The sequence below is a fragment of the Podarcis melisellensis genome (assembly GCF_964234715.1).
Source record: "Podarcis melisellensis genome assembly, chromosome: Z".
Taxonomy (NCBI): domain Eukaryota; kingdom Metazoa; phylum Chordata; class Lepidosauria; order Squamata; family Lacertidae; genus Podarcis; species Podarcis melisellensis.
Genome location: NC_138547.1, coordinates 15547088 through 15561919, shown reverse-complemented (window position 1 = coordinate 15561919; position 14832 = coordinate 15547088). Strand labels below are relative to the sequence as shown.

Sequence of the window (14832 nt, the reverse complement as noted above, 5' to 3'; positions counted from 1 at the left end):
GAACGCTACAAAACTTGGTTTTGACCAGAGGCAATGGTCAAACAAAAGTGAGTCTGTGACCAATCACTGCCTCCATTGTACCGCTTTTCTCCTCTATTGAGAGATCAGTAGTCCGTCCCCAGCTAGCTTTGCAGAATTCCTCACTCCTAGCCCATAGAAAGAATTTAATTATTTTGAAACGGAGAGCCACACTCTTTTTTTTCTGTTTTCTTTTCAAAGAATCTCATACTCAAATTAACGCGGCACTGAGAGGCATAAGCAGACGTTTTATTGAGTAGCGGCTAATTATCTGTCCTCATTTCTCCTTCCTCGAAGGAAATGTCTTTGGGAGTGAGATTCCCCTTTTGAATGCCTCTGGGAGGGCAAAAGGTCCAAGGCCGATGGGTGGACTTCTCAAGGGGCAGAGGGGGGAAAAGGTGACGCTCACTTACACATTTAACATCCAAACAAGAAGCTTCCTAAAAGAAAGAGGATAATGGTGTATTTAAGTTTCATGACATCCTAACGTCATGTTTTGAAACAACGTATTTCAAATAGTGGGCTCGCTGGCGGCGTTTCATTATGAGCCGGTTTTAACTGACGGGCTGTTTTTGAGCGATGTGATGACTTAGTAAATTGAGCTGCAGGATAATGCCTTAAGTCCTCTTTTTAGCGAAGTCCCTTTGGAATTGTATTGCTTACGAATGGGCTGTGTTGGTAGTAACAAACCAAAGAGGGATCCTGAATGCAGTGGGAAGGCGGACTAACTGAAGGAGGGGCCCCCGCGTAGGCAGCCTTGCCCAAAGACTCCCCCAAAACGCAAAGCTGGCAGTGCCTGTTGATCATGGGGGGGGGGGAGTTACAGTGACAATACTTGCCCCACCATTTTTAAGTTGTACATGCAGAAAAAAGCATGCATGCCCATGAAAAGGCTGTTGCTTCAACTTTTCTCCTTCACAAACTTGCATTTGTGTGTGTAATAGATGTAAATGGAAGTGTGCCAAGTAAGTCCCTCCAGTCTGTAGAATTTCCACTTCTACAACAGCCACACAGTCCCTGCTCTGCATTCATTATGAGTTGTTCCTCTAGTGTGAGAGGTCCTTTGGAACTCCCTGGCTCTTGACTTTAGGCAGGCACCATCTCCCTGCAAACCTTTCCATTTCGGCAGGCCTACCCAGAGAGGAATGATTTGGTAAAGTCTGTTCATAAATGTGTTTTTTAGACGTTCTAATCTTTTTAGAAGTTGTTAAACATCTTACTTACATTTTCTTTTCATTTTATTATTATTTTTTTAATCACAGGCATGTTTGCTGCCCTGGCTTCCTTTTGGGAGTTGGGGCAGGTTATGATTGTAATAAAATAACATCTAATCTACTGCTCGAAGCCTGAATTGGTTATAGTCCAGGAAGATTTTTTTAACCATTTGCTTGATTGCAGTGCTTCTGAATACCAGTTGCTGCAAACTGAAGGAGGGGGAGAGAATGTTCTGTGCTGAAGTCTTGCTTGAGGGTTTCCTCGCTGGGGCATCTGGTTAGCCACTGTGAGAACAGGATGCTAGCCTTGGTGGGCTGCTGGCCCGATCCAGCCGTGAGGCTCTTCTTATACATTCGGTCAGATTGGAGGGTTTTCTTAAGAGTCGGGAGAAGCAGCAGCCGTTTCGTTCCATGCTAGGTTGAATTGCTTGCTTTGCATGGATATCAACTCAGGGTGCGTTTTTATTCCTGGTAGCTGCCAGCTTGGGAGTTGCTCCAGTTACTTGCGCTAACCCATCGGAAAGGGAGTTGGCGGAACAGAGCAAGCTGCCGCAGATGCTCAACTAATTGGTTTTGTCCGCTTGGATCGGCAGAGTGCCCTCTCCACCCTGTTGCCTTGGGTTTTGACTGGTGGCTGTATCCAGGACCAGGAGGGGTCAAGCATATCACAACTCCCCACCCCTTTTGTCTCCCTCTCTCCAAGCTGAGGCTAACCTCCCCTCTTGTGTGAAATTCCGACAGAAGAAGAATTGGCCCATTGTAGCCACTGCCTTTGTTAAGCAAATTTCATTAAGAGACGGAGACCCTCCTCCAAGACCGTATGTGTGCTGCTGCCTTTTTCTCCTCCTGGCCCGCCAAGTCAAACCAAACTTTCATTAGTCGTGCTCCACCCTAGTACAAGCTGCTACTGTTTCACACTCGTTTTTAAAAAACAAAACAAAGGTAGCATCTTCAGAGTTTCCTTCACTATCGGCAGACATCCCACAAGCTCTTCCTGAGATAACCAAAGACCTCTTCTGGGAATTTGCTGGGATAAATTGTGCTCTGGGTGCATGATTGCACCGTGAGGGAGCAGCTAATTGCACCAGTCTCCGTTCACCTGCTTATTCACCTACAAAAGGAAGCTGCAGATTAGGTCCCCTGAGGGGTTGCTCTCTTCTAACCTATCGGTTTCCTTCTAATCTGCACTGGCTACCAATTCAGGAAGATCGCAAGCTGCTTTATGCTGAGTCAGACCACTGGTCCATCTTTCTCAGTATTGTCCACACTAACTGGCAGCAGGGAATGTTCCCAGTCCTCCCTGGAGATTTCAGTGAGGATTGAACCTGTGGCCTTCTGCATGCAAAGCAGCTGCTCTGCCACTGAGCTGTGGTCCTTCCCCTAAAAACGAACTTAAGATTCCAGTCCTCATGGTTCTGAATTAAGGACTGGTTTAAATACGGACATAGGGAGCTACCTTACTGAATCAGACTGTTGGTCCACCTACGCCTATTGCCTGCAATGATCAGCAGCACCGTTCCATGGTTTCAGGCAGCAAACATTTCCTTACCTGGAGATTCTGGAGATTAACCCTGGCACTCTTCATGCAAGGAAGGTGCTCTGCCACTGCTCAAGGAAGGTGCTCTGCCACTGCTTCCTTGCATGAAGAGTGCCAGGGTGCCTTCTTTAATTTACTATCATGCCAGATTCAGGGGGGCACTAAGAGGCAAATAGGTGGCAGTGGGAGCTGGAGATGTAAATGACTATTTGAAAAGGCGTCATTGGATCGGTTTAATCAATTATGTTAGGTAAATTAAACTTAAATAGTTTTAACTGTGTTTTGAATAAATGTGCCATTAATTGTTACTGTTTTGAATTTTATTGTGTTGTTAGCTCTCTTAGTGGATTATGCAAACTGCTATTCTGAATAACGCTTTTAATAGGGGGCACTGGGGTGAGTTTATAGAACCACAGAGCAGGGTGGTGGGCCAAAAAAAGTTGGTAAACACTGGTTTATACTGGGGCATGATGGGAGTTGTAGTCCAAGATAGTTGAAGGACATGGCAGTGTGATGAGGACAGATCTAATCCATGTGGTTGGACCTTCCTCCTTCTCTTTCATGCACTCACAATAACTGCTGGATATATAAAGTGAAAGTCTGATCATGTTCCCTCTCCTTTTTCTTCCTCCCCTCTTTCTTCCTTGCAGGGGGAGAGAATATCAAGAGCATAAACCAACATTCTGGAGCCCATGTAGAGCTCCAGAGAAACCCGCCTCCCAACACCGACCCTAATGTACGGATATTCACCATTCGGGGCATCTCCCAGCAGATTGAGCTTGCGAGACATCTCATAGATGAGAAAGTTGGTGTAAGTTTCATTCCCTTCCCCATCTACTTTCTTCTTCATTTTTTAAAATAAAAAAAATATTTTAAAAATTGCAGTCCAATGAAGAACAAGACTAGCAAAACAATGTCATTGTTACAGTATACAGCTAGAAAGAAGTGATAAGTATTGAAATAATAGAATCATATACTGTAATTGTAGAGTTGGAAAAGGACCCCAAGGGCCATCTAGTCCAACCCCTTGCAAATCACCATCCAATTGGTCTATAACAGGCATAGGCAAACTCCGGCCCTCCAGATGTTTTTGAGACTACAATTCCCATCATCCCTGACCTCTGGTCCTGTTAGCTAGGAATGATGGGAATTGTAGTACCAAAACATATGGAGGGCTGGAGTTTGCCTATGCCTGGTCTATAAAAAACCCCACCAGGATCAAAACATCCACCGTGGTCATTCTCCTTCAGTACTTGAGGCTCTCTTTTTTATTTGCAAAGGTGGTTGGTGTTTTTGCCGGATGTTGAGTCCCAGGAAATGGTTTGGGGCACCATTGTTCCCATTGTATAGATGCAGAAGCTGTTCTGAGGCCTAGAGCCAGCGCTGGGGAAACCCAACAGCCCCATGCAGCACGTCCTATGCATCTTGCATAAGAACTCTGGGACTAATTGCCAGCTGCAATCAGACAGGCAACTAACGTCACAATGCTCAGGCGCCAATTGAAGGCATTTTTATTTGAGAAGGCCTTACCCAGTGTGTGGCCCAATCCCTTACGTAATATTAATTGCATATATGCAGATAGGCTTTTTTACTGTTTTTCTAGAATTCATAATATAGGGATTTACTGCTCTTAGTGGTTTCAGGGAATGATTTTACTGTTTTTTTTTTTAAAAAAGTGGGCTTCGCATTGCTTATCCTACTTTTATCTTGTACCCCTCTTTGAACAGCCTCTGACTGTGAAGCTGTTTATAAATCTGTAAAAATGAAAGAGAATTAAATTCTTCATTTGAGAAGCCTTCCTCAGCACCTTAAATCTCAGGTGCAGTCTCACTAAGTCCAGAGTGGTGAATAAATTACCTGTTTGTTTTTTCTCCAGGGTACTGGTCTGGGTGGTCCTGGAGGTTTTGGCCAGAGCCCCTTCAATCAGGCACCTGCTACACCTCACCAAAAGTAAGTAGTTTACTTGCCTGCTTTCCCTTCACCTTTAGGCTGCTCCCTCGCCATCAAATAGGATTGTAAGTGTGATTATCATTGAGCAGCATCCTTGGTCTGCAATGATTTTACAAAAGTACAAGAAGTCTGTGCACTCCCCTGATGAACTTAATTAAAGCTTGTAATTTTGAGGCTCTGGGAGATGGGAGTTTGGGGCAGGGACTGTGGTGTTACTGGGATGCCTGTAGCCACATGCAGCCTTAGAAGGTTGATAAACATAGCATGGGCTTCCCTTCCCTGTCATAAATCTCATTGGTTCCTTCCATTGGATTATTGTTTGGGCAGGAGGCTGTTTTACCATTGACTTAAATCAAGTTGGGAGACTGTTAGCTCTCCTGAGTTAACTCCCACCATTCCTGGCTATTGCCCATGACTGCTGGGGCTAATGGGAGTTGTAGTACAGCAGCATCTGGGCATGGGAAAGGTTCTAAGAAAATACTCCACTGGAACCAGCGCCTTTTTATACCAATGTGTCAGTAGTGGAACTTATCCACAACTAATCTCTTACACAGCATGGTCTGTTTCAGCACTTTTCAACAAACTTTAATCCCAACTCACCAATGTGCCTGGACTACCTTTCACTCCTCTGTTGCTAATGGCCTTGTCTTCCACAGCGGTCCTCAGGCGTTCATGACGCAGGGTTGGGGTGGCACCTATCCGACGTGGCAGCAGCCTGGGCAGCAGGTTCCAAGTAAGTGTATTGTAATTGTAGAGATTGCAGGGGGACGGGTGCAAGGATCGCCCATGTTTAAGTTGATTCGGCTCAGCTGTGGGGGACCTTTTACTCTCCATATGTCACTGGGCTACATCTCCCATTTACCATTGGCTATGCTGATGGGAGTCATGGTCCAATAGTATACGGAGGGCTACAGGTTGCCCACCCTGGGACTCGTAAAGGAAGCATGACTTCAAACATACAATATCTGGAGTTCCCTGTCATGCGGCAGCCCAGTTTTCTACTAGCACTTTAGCTAAACTTTTGCTAAGCAGGTGCATATGGGAACTTGTAAAAATCACAGCCACTTCATTCCTTCCCCCTCTCCCTCCGGTCATCCTGCTTGCCACACAACTCACACCAAAGCTGTGGTTTAGCTTAACCCTATGTCCAGATCTAGGCACTTGGTTTGTCTGGAGCAAGACAAACCATGAGCTCAGGTTTGCGTGTTAGGCATATCTGTAGCAGCTTCCCACTCTCCCCACCCTAATAATTCCATTGTCTTTAAGATTGAGACTGAATCGTGCTCAGAGCTCTGCTCATCAGAACTAACAACAAGTACCTGCTTCTTTCCCCTTCTGCCTCTGAGCAGAGGGGGCACCTTCCCCTCCCCACAGCCCTCCCCCAAATGTCCTCTAGATTTTAATTTCCCCACCTTCAGTAAATTAGGTGGGGTGAAAACACACGGTGTCCCATCAACCTTGCTGCAGACTCTGTCGTTCTCCTTAGAAGAGAATGCTTTGGTCAAGTCCTTTTTAACTGCCCTCAACACTCTTCAAGTTAGGACTTTGCTTCCTTGCACATCACTGTCCTCTTCCCCCACCACACAACCACCCTTGCTACAAAAACTTCCCATTGCAACAGGATGGGGGGGTAGTTAGGTGGTCAGAAGGTGCTATTAGTTTTTATTGCCCGCTTTCCATTAAAAATCTAGAATGCCAGCTCTTTAGAGGGAAGCCTTCTCCATAAACCCTGTTCTGGGCATGTAGTCAGGTTGCAGCTCAGCATTTGAGCTCATCATTTGCATGCAAAAGGTTCCAAGCTCAATCTCCAGGTGAGTCTAGGAAATATGCTTGTCTGAAATTCCAGAGAGCCACTGCCAGTCTGTACACAATGCTGCTCTAGATGAACCAATGGCCAGACATTAACAGCCAGCTTCCTGTGCTCCTGTTTAATTCAGCCCTTTATTCAGAACTGACGAAGACTAAAACCTTGGTTTGCTTTTTTAGAGGAAGGTTCATAATTCAGTGGTTAAAGCAGTTAGCTTTATGCTCTGTGAATTTGTCTAATCCCCCTTCAAAGCCATCTAAGCTGGATGCTTAGCTATGGTATAGCTTAGCATTACTAGCAAACTAGGGCAGGTTGTGGTAGAGAACTCCTGGTATTATATGCTTGGAAGAAGTACACTCTCCACCATGAGCTACTTTGGGGGCCTAATTGCCTATCATGCAGGGCTAGTGTTGTGTGTGTTGTGGTGTTATTATTTATTTATTTATTGGAATTTATATACCACCCTATAGTCGGAGGTCTCAGGGTGGTTCACAGAATAAAATCAAAATATAAAACCACAAAATACATAATCAAAATAAAAACAACAACCCAATAACACCCCCAAGTGTAAGAAGCACTGTTCTCTGCACCTCCCACCCATTATTCTTCTCCTTTTCTCCTCTCTCCTTGGTGTCTTGTACAGGTCAACAGAGCCAACAGCAGAACAGCCAACCAGACTACAGCAAGGCGTGGGAGGACTATTACAAGAAACAGAGTGAGTGAAAATGAGTTGGGTTGGGGGCGGGTGTTGCAGTAATTAAGAGTGTTGAACTAGGACCTAGGAGAGACCAGGGTTCAAATACCCACTTGGCCATGAAGCTCACTAGGTGACTACGGGCCAGTCGCTACCTCTCAGCCTAGCCTTCCTCACAGGGTTACAGGGACAGGTGGGCTGTTATTACTAATTTACCCACCCTTCACCCCAAGGTCCCAGGGTGGGTTACAAGAATTAAAACACAGAATTAAAAGCACTTTAAAGCACCTTGCCACTACAGAAATAAGCTGGGTTCCAAAAATATATCTCTCAAGTGTCAAAACGCAGGATGAAGAAGTACATCTACAACATTCTTGTTGGCACCCGGTCTACTTCAATGAAGGACAATGAAGGAGTGCTCCTTTGGGGGTGAAGTCAAACTGTTGGAGAGTTGCAGCTCCTTCTGTGGCTGTAGAAACCGAAACGGAAGAAAAATGTTTTGTTGCAGCTGGGGCAGATGAATGTGTCTGGTTGTGCTGCTGCAGATGCACCATGGCGTTTCTTCTCTCTACACTCCTCCCAGTAGTCAATCCTCCTCTGGTCACTGCTACTGATGCATGACCTGACTGTCTCCAGGCACTGTGGTTGTCTGCAAGGGATTACCACATGGCAGAGTTGATGTTGTCAGCTTTTCAGTTCACATTTGCAGACATCTTTGTAACACAGTTGGTCTGCCAACAGACCTAGTGCCTAATGCCATCTCCTTGTACAGCACATCCTTTGGGAGCCTGCCTAGAAGAGCACATATTCTTTTGAGACTCTGCTGGACATGTGATCCCCCAAGCCTTCCTGATGTAGTGTATGTGGAAGGCATTGAAGCTACACTTCTGGCAGGTGTAAGCTGTCCATGTCTCACTACCATAAAGCTCAATATGTAAGTTTGGTGGAACTTCATCTTGGTATTGGACGTTAGCATCATATTCTCCCATATCCCTTTGGAGAGGCAAGCCATTGCTGTAGCTGCCTTGCCAATACACTTGTCTAGCTCAGCATCAGTGGAGAGGTTGCTGGTTATGATGGAGCCCAGGTAGACAAAACCATCTACCACCTCAAGCGTGTGGTTGCCAGTTCTGACATCCTGACCCAAAATGTTGGTGTTCACTAGGCTGATGGTGAGGCCAAACTCCCTGCAGACTCAGGCAAAATGGTAGATGGTTTCTGTAGTTTCCTCAAGAGTGCGCTGTCAAGGCTGCATCATCTGCAAACAACATCTCAAGACACTTTTGTCTTGGTGCAGAGACTTCCCGGGGTGAACAAACCCCCATTGCTCCTTGAGTGGATGTACACACTGTCTGCAGTTGAACTGAAGTCATGTGAGAGTAACAAGAAGAAGAATATGTCAAAGGGAGTTGGGGTTGAGAGCACAGCCCTGCTTCAAACCACTCTTTATAGGGAAGTCACTGGAGGATGAGCTGGAGTTCTGGACGGTGCTGCACCCATTTTTTGTGGAAGGACACAGTGATCTTGTGGAGGTTAGGCGGACATCCTGTCTTGTTAAGCTATGTGAAGAGTCTCTTTGGTTGACTAGGTCAAAGGCCTTCATCAGGTCTATGAATGCAATGTTTAAGGGGTTTCTCTGCTCTCGGCATTTCTCTTGCAACCAGTCTTAGCAACCAAGAAAAATTCTGTATAGTATGGAGGTAATCTTCCAGGTATTTGGGGCCTGAGTCATTGTGGATTAAACCTAGAACCTTCTGTATTGCAAAACAGATGATCTACCACAGTGTTGTAGCCTTTCTCCTAAAAATAAAGATTCAAGTCCTCGTGAGTCTGATTTAAGTAGGAATATAAGAAGCGGTTGTTCTCTGAGTCAGACACTGTCAGTAGCTACCCAAGGTTCTGGGCTGAGGACATGCTTACTGTGCATGTTTGGGATCTTAACCCTGAGGGTTGTTGGGGGGGGGAACTAATCATGATTAAAGGATGCCTGCTTGGGTCCTGTATTTGGAAAGGGGAGGGATCAGGGTTTGGTGGGTGCATTTGAGTATTTTCTTACTTGCTTCCTCTGACGCTTGACTCTTTGTTGTTCTTTCTCCACCTCCTATCCCTCCAGGTCACGCTGCCACTGCTGTGTCTCAAGCCAGCTCCCAGCCTGACTACACGATGGCCTGGGCAGAGTATTACAGACAGCAGGCTGCTTATTATGGGCAGACATTAGGGCAAGGCCAGGCCCACAACCAGGTGGGTCTCGCTTCTCTCGGCTGTATCTACACCCTTCTTCCTGATAGCTGTTTCCTTGCATTGTTTAGTCATGAAATAATTTCACAGAAACAACCAGTGCTGTGTATCTTACAAGATCGCTTGTGACATATCAGCAACTGCTTGCTCCCAAAGAATCACCTCCCAGTTTTTGAAACATTTCCTGCCTGGTTTTCTGGAAGGGGTGACTGCTATCCAAACCTAGTTTACCAAAGTTTAACTTCATTTAAACTTGAAACTTAGGTTCCCCCCCCCCTCTCTCATAACGCTGGAACTCATGGACAGCCAGTGAAGCTGAACATTGGAAGGTTCAGGACAGATGAAAGGAAAGGACTTCTTCACACAGGGCATAGTGAAACTGTGGAACTCACTCCCACAGGGGGCAGTGATGGCCACCAACCTGGATGGCTTTAAAAGAGGATTGGGCAAATTCGTGGAGGAGAGGGGCTATCGATGGCTATTTGCCATGATGGTTACGCTCTGCCTCCACAGAAGCAGTGGCACTTCCGAATACCAGTTTCTGGAAGCTGCAGGAGGTGAGAGGGCTTGTGCTCAAATCCTGTTTCCCACAGGCATCCATGTGACCACTGAGAGAACGAGAGGCTAGACTAGAAGGACCATTAGCCTCATTCAGCTGGCTCTTCTTACGTGAAGTTTTCCAAACTTGGCTTAGCCTCTTCTGGACCTGGTGAAAGCAAATGCCAGAACTGTTAATAGTGTAGCTTGTGTTTCCAAGTAATGGGCTCCCTGCTGGCAAGCAGCTGGTTTTCTGTTTCCCCAAATTTTCTGAGAGCTGAGGTTTGTTTGCACTCCTCTTTTCTGAATTGAAATTGAAGTCACACTTTGCTCGTACACTTGAGCTTTTTAAGGTGGTGTGAGGTAGCATGGAATACTTGAGAATTGCCACCCCCTACATTTCTGTGCAGAGGCCAGTGGTAGATGTCTGCTAACTGGAGAAGAGGGGGTGCTCTTGCCCACTCCCCTGCCTTATAGCCCCCACTCCAAGGGGCTGTAACTCAGTAATAGAGCATCTACTTTGAATTTTTATTTTATTTATTTTAATTTAATTTATAAACCACCCACTCTGTGCGGCTCACAGCATATGTTGAAACATACTAAAGCATCAAACATTTAAAACTCCCCGTTACAGAGCTGCCCTCAGGTGTCTTCTATAAATCAGAGTTCCCAGGTTCGATGCCCACTGGCATCTCCACGTAGGGCTGGGAGCTTCTGCCATTCCCCCAAAATAATGACTCTTCCAGACAGAGGCATCCTTCCACCTCTTGCATGCAGCAGGGAAGCTGTTTCTCAGATCAGGGAAGGGCGACCCTGTGGCCTTCTAACTGTTGCAAGACTGTTCCATCACACCTGAGCACCGACCGTGCTCACTGGAGCAGGTGGGAATTGCAGCCCAGCAACATCTGGAAATCCACACCAGTTAGCCACCTCTAATCTAGGTGTGCCCTCCCGGTCTGATCCAGCAAGGTGGTTCTTGTGTTCTAAAATGTTCTTTAAAGTGTTCTTTCTTAACAGTGGTTTTTCATTTTGTCTCTCTCTTCCCTCCCCCCTTCTCCCCCTTTGCAGGAGCAGTAGAACAACATCCTTGACTCTTCTTTGTTTGTTATTTTCTCCTCCCTGCCCCCCCCCCTTTTCTCTCTCTTGCTCTCTCAGAATCATTGTGGAAACAAACCTTTTTGTAACAGAGGGTTTCTAGATTTGCACCATTTTGATGAAGAAATCTTGCTTTGGTTTTTTTGGTGAAACACTAGTTGTTAGGATAATCTACACTGAACTTTTTTCTAAGAATCAGGAACAATTAGTAATGTACTTAACTTTATGGACTTTGCTGGGTAATCTGTTTTGGGGAAAATGTTAATTATTTTGGGGAGGCTTTTTTGTTTGTTTTCCAAATTTATAAGGAAAAGAAGAGAGAGAGTAAGAAAATAAGTGAAACTCCAGGGTCCTTTTTGGGGGGTTGGGGGGAGAAGCCAGAGAATAACCATCATTGAATCTTACCCCAGAGCTGTGACATTTCAACAAGTGTTTTTAGTCCCCGTCCCCCCACCTCTTATTGTGTGTATTCCACCGCCCTTTCTTCCACCTTGTTTAAATCTTTTCTGTTGTAACAAAAAAAGGCTTGGAAGTCTTAGGTGATATGTAACAAATTAAAAAAAAGAAAGAAATTTTTGAAAAACAGTATTTAAATATTCTTAAATATGTAAATTCATTAAATATATGACTTCTAATTTCTTGTATCTTGGCTCTTTTTTATTTTATTGCATTTTTAAGAAAAGAAAGAAAAGAAACTGAACTATGGTATGTTATTGTAATTAATTGTGTGAATTCTTTTATCAAGACAGTTACTGTTTGCTGTCAGGCTGGTTATCAAGGGGGAATTTTTGTAGGGGGGGCTGTATAATTTTTAGAGATCTAAAGGGGTAATATAAGAAGATGTGTTTAATTTTTTTTTAGCAATTTTATTCTGCTTTCCATGTTCTCCATTTTCTGGTTGCATCTGCGTATCTAAGACCTCCAAGCTTTGTCTAAAACAAAAAACACACAAAAACAAAATACTTTTTGTCTATTTCAGAAATAAATACTCTTATTTTTAATATTAAGATAAAACTGCTATTATTAGTACTTTTAACAAACACTGTGGAACATTAAGTCATATAAAATAGTAGTAACTATTTTTTAATTCCAGGGTGTGTGTGTGTGTGTTTGCTTTCCCCCACCCCTCAATTTTTTTTTTCGTTTATAAGTATTTTCTTATCTTAATATTTGTCGAAATTTTACCTAGAGAAATAATAAAAAAAATAAATCTAGTATTAACCCCAGGTATGCCGCTGAATACTTTTTTGATTTAATAAAAGGGATATTATGGTTTCCAATGTTTACTTGTAGTGTTTTCTTGTACAGATAACAGTGTATTTTTAAAGGAGAAAAAAATAATAATAACGGGAAGTAAAGCTATTTTTTCTTGACATTTTTAATTGACCTGCGGGACATTCCGTTTTGAACTGTACTGAAGTTATTGTTCTAGGATCCTTCCCCCTCCCTGATTTCTTTATAATGCTTGAAATGTCTAACTATAGGTAAATGCAATTGGATAATATTGAGCATGATGTGTTTTAAACAAATGAAAAATTGTTCTTTTTATTTGACTGACAGTTGCATTTTACACTCTCTCTATAATAAAGCAAATCCACAAGGAAACTTGTGGGTTAAGTATTAAAAGTCTGTTTTTTATCACTGCTCCATTACCTGGAAAAAAATATGTCATGTAGAAGCAGCAAAAGTACGCCTCCCCATCCTCTCTATTTTATCTTTTTTTGTGGGTTTCTGTGTGTGACTAGCTTTTTTAAAGGCTATATTATAGTGCTGTTAGCTCCCAATCAAACCTTTCATTCCTTGTGAACTGTGCTGAAATTTCACACCTAGGTTCTCTTGCAACCGCAGAGCTGCAAAGGTGGACTCTCCTTTCCCTCCCCAAAGTAAGATGGTTATGGAACAGCCCCAGAGCAAGGAATCATCTCGCTAAAAAGAGGCATGTTATAAGCGGAAAAAACCTCAGATGATTTCCTGCTTCTTTGCAACTCAAACTTGGGGAACAAGATGGCATTTTTTTCTGCCTACCACTCTCATTTCTCCCCCTCCTTTCCCAGCCAGAACCCTCCTAATTTCAGGTCTGCAATTCTGGCCCCACTTACCTGCAAGTAAACCCTATTGAACCCAACAAGTCTTCCTCCATGCGTTGGTTGTGGCTCAGATTACGTTGCAAAATGCTGCTGTATTCCCCCCGAGTTCTTGGCATAAAACTCCTTTCCTGAAGATAATTGTATCATTACCACTCTTAGTAGCTCTGTGTGTTTGTTTGTTTGTTTGTTTGTGTGTGTGTGTGTGTGTGTGTGAGAGAGAGAGAGAGAGAGAGAGAGAGAGAGAGAGAGAGAGAGAGAGGGAATGGATTTGGTTGTGTGTGTGTTTTTGATGTTTTATTTATTGTTTATGGCTGCTTTTCTTATCATGTAATGTGTTCTGTTCATGTCGTAAGCCACCTTGAGCATGCTTTGACCTATGGAAAGGAGGCATACAAATAAAATTATATATGTTGGTGTGTGTGCATGTGTGATTGTGTGCATGTCTGTCCCCTTATTTATCCTCCCCCCCAAAAAAAATAATAATTCCCCCCCTTCTGTCAATCTAGATTGAATGTGTCCCTTTTTCTTTTTGGGGATTAGAGAAACTTTTCAACTGGTTTCCGAACCCAGATTAGGTCATACCCTGACTTTATGAAAGAAAAGAATGAAACCCACTATCAAGCTTCATCGTCTTCTCTCTCTCCCCCCCTCCGCCCCACCCATTTACCTCCCCAACCAGCCTGGCATCTGTTCACTCACTCTTTTTAAAAACACACACACACACGACCCCATCTGCAAAAGTGGCAACTCGGGGCCCCGGTTGAAAGCCGGAAGAAAGGAGGGGTTGGGTATGGCATCTCTTCAATACACCTCCAGAGAATCGAGAGGCACATATTGAAAGATGGGAATGGTAATAGCCACTTGGGCAGAAGAGAAGAAAAGCCGGGGGGGGGGCGGCGGATGGACGGACGGTTGGTATGCAACAGGGAAGAGGAGGTATAAATGCTGATGATGGGGAATAAGGGGGGAGGAGGAGGACATTACGGAGAAGACTTCCTCCTAATTCATCTTCCAAGCTCGCTGCCAAAAGAGCATTTGGTAGGTTTCTCAGGGAGCAATTGTGTGATAATGAACCCAAAGGTGTCCTTTAATTGAAGACAGGAGCATTGCGGCTCGTCCAACCCGAGACTCATAAATGGTCCAAGGGAGAGAAGCTGGGGAGGATGCATTTTCTTAAATGTATCTGTAAGTACACATGAGATAGCAGCTCCCTAGTGGAAATGTCCATAATATGAATTATGGAAACTGGCTTTCATGCAGCCCTAGTCCTCCCACTCCCCCCTCCCTTTAAATATCGAGTGGGTGGGGCAACCTACTTTCGCTAGGCCCTCGGAACTGGGCCGGCCATTAAGAATGGCGCCTCATGGAGCCGAGTTTTTCATAAGCAGTCTGGTGTCAGGGAATAAGTATTTTAAGTGCTTGAAATGTTACCAAATCGAGCAATCGATTTTTCATCTCTTTATCTCTGCCACCCCCACCCAGCACTAAGAGCTGCAGGAAAGTCGGGGGGGGGGAGAGAGAGAGAACTTGGCATCCAGAACCAACTGTGGATGGTTTCGCTTTTACAGAACCATATATTTCCATTAATGTTTACTCCTGCACCTAACTGCTGGTGACGTGGCTCATCCTTACCAGAATCATTCTGAGCTACCATC

General features: G+C 44.4%; 1 protein-coding gene across 6 annotated transcripts in view; it reads left to right on the top strand.

The window, feature by feature from the left end:
• Positions 1–12716, top strand: part of FUBP3 (far upstream element binding protein 3) — a 62642-nt gene extending 49926 nt beyond the window's left edge. For all 6 annotated transcript variants that reach the window (XM_081896814.1, XM_081896812.1, XM_081896809.1 and 3 more), the window contains 6 exons: positions 3420–3580; positions 4646–4719; positions 5376–5452; positions 7170–7241; positions 9334–9461; positions 11064–12716. In XM_081896814.1, coding sequence (XP_081752940.1) covers positions 3420–3580; positions 4646–4719; positions 5376–5452; positions 7170–7241; positions 9334–9461; positions 11064–11072 — 521 coding nt within the window. In that variant the 3' untranslated portion in view covers positions 11073–12716. The remainder of the gene's footprint in view (positions 1–3419; positions 3581–4645; positions 4720–5375; positions 5453–7169; positions 7242–9333; positions 9462–11063) is intronic.
• Positions 12717–14832: the final 2116 nt, after the last annotated feature.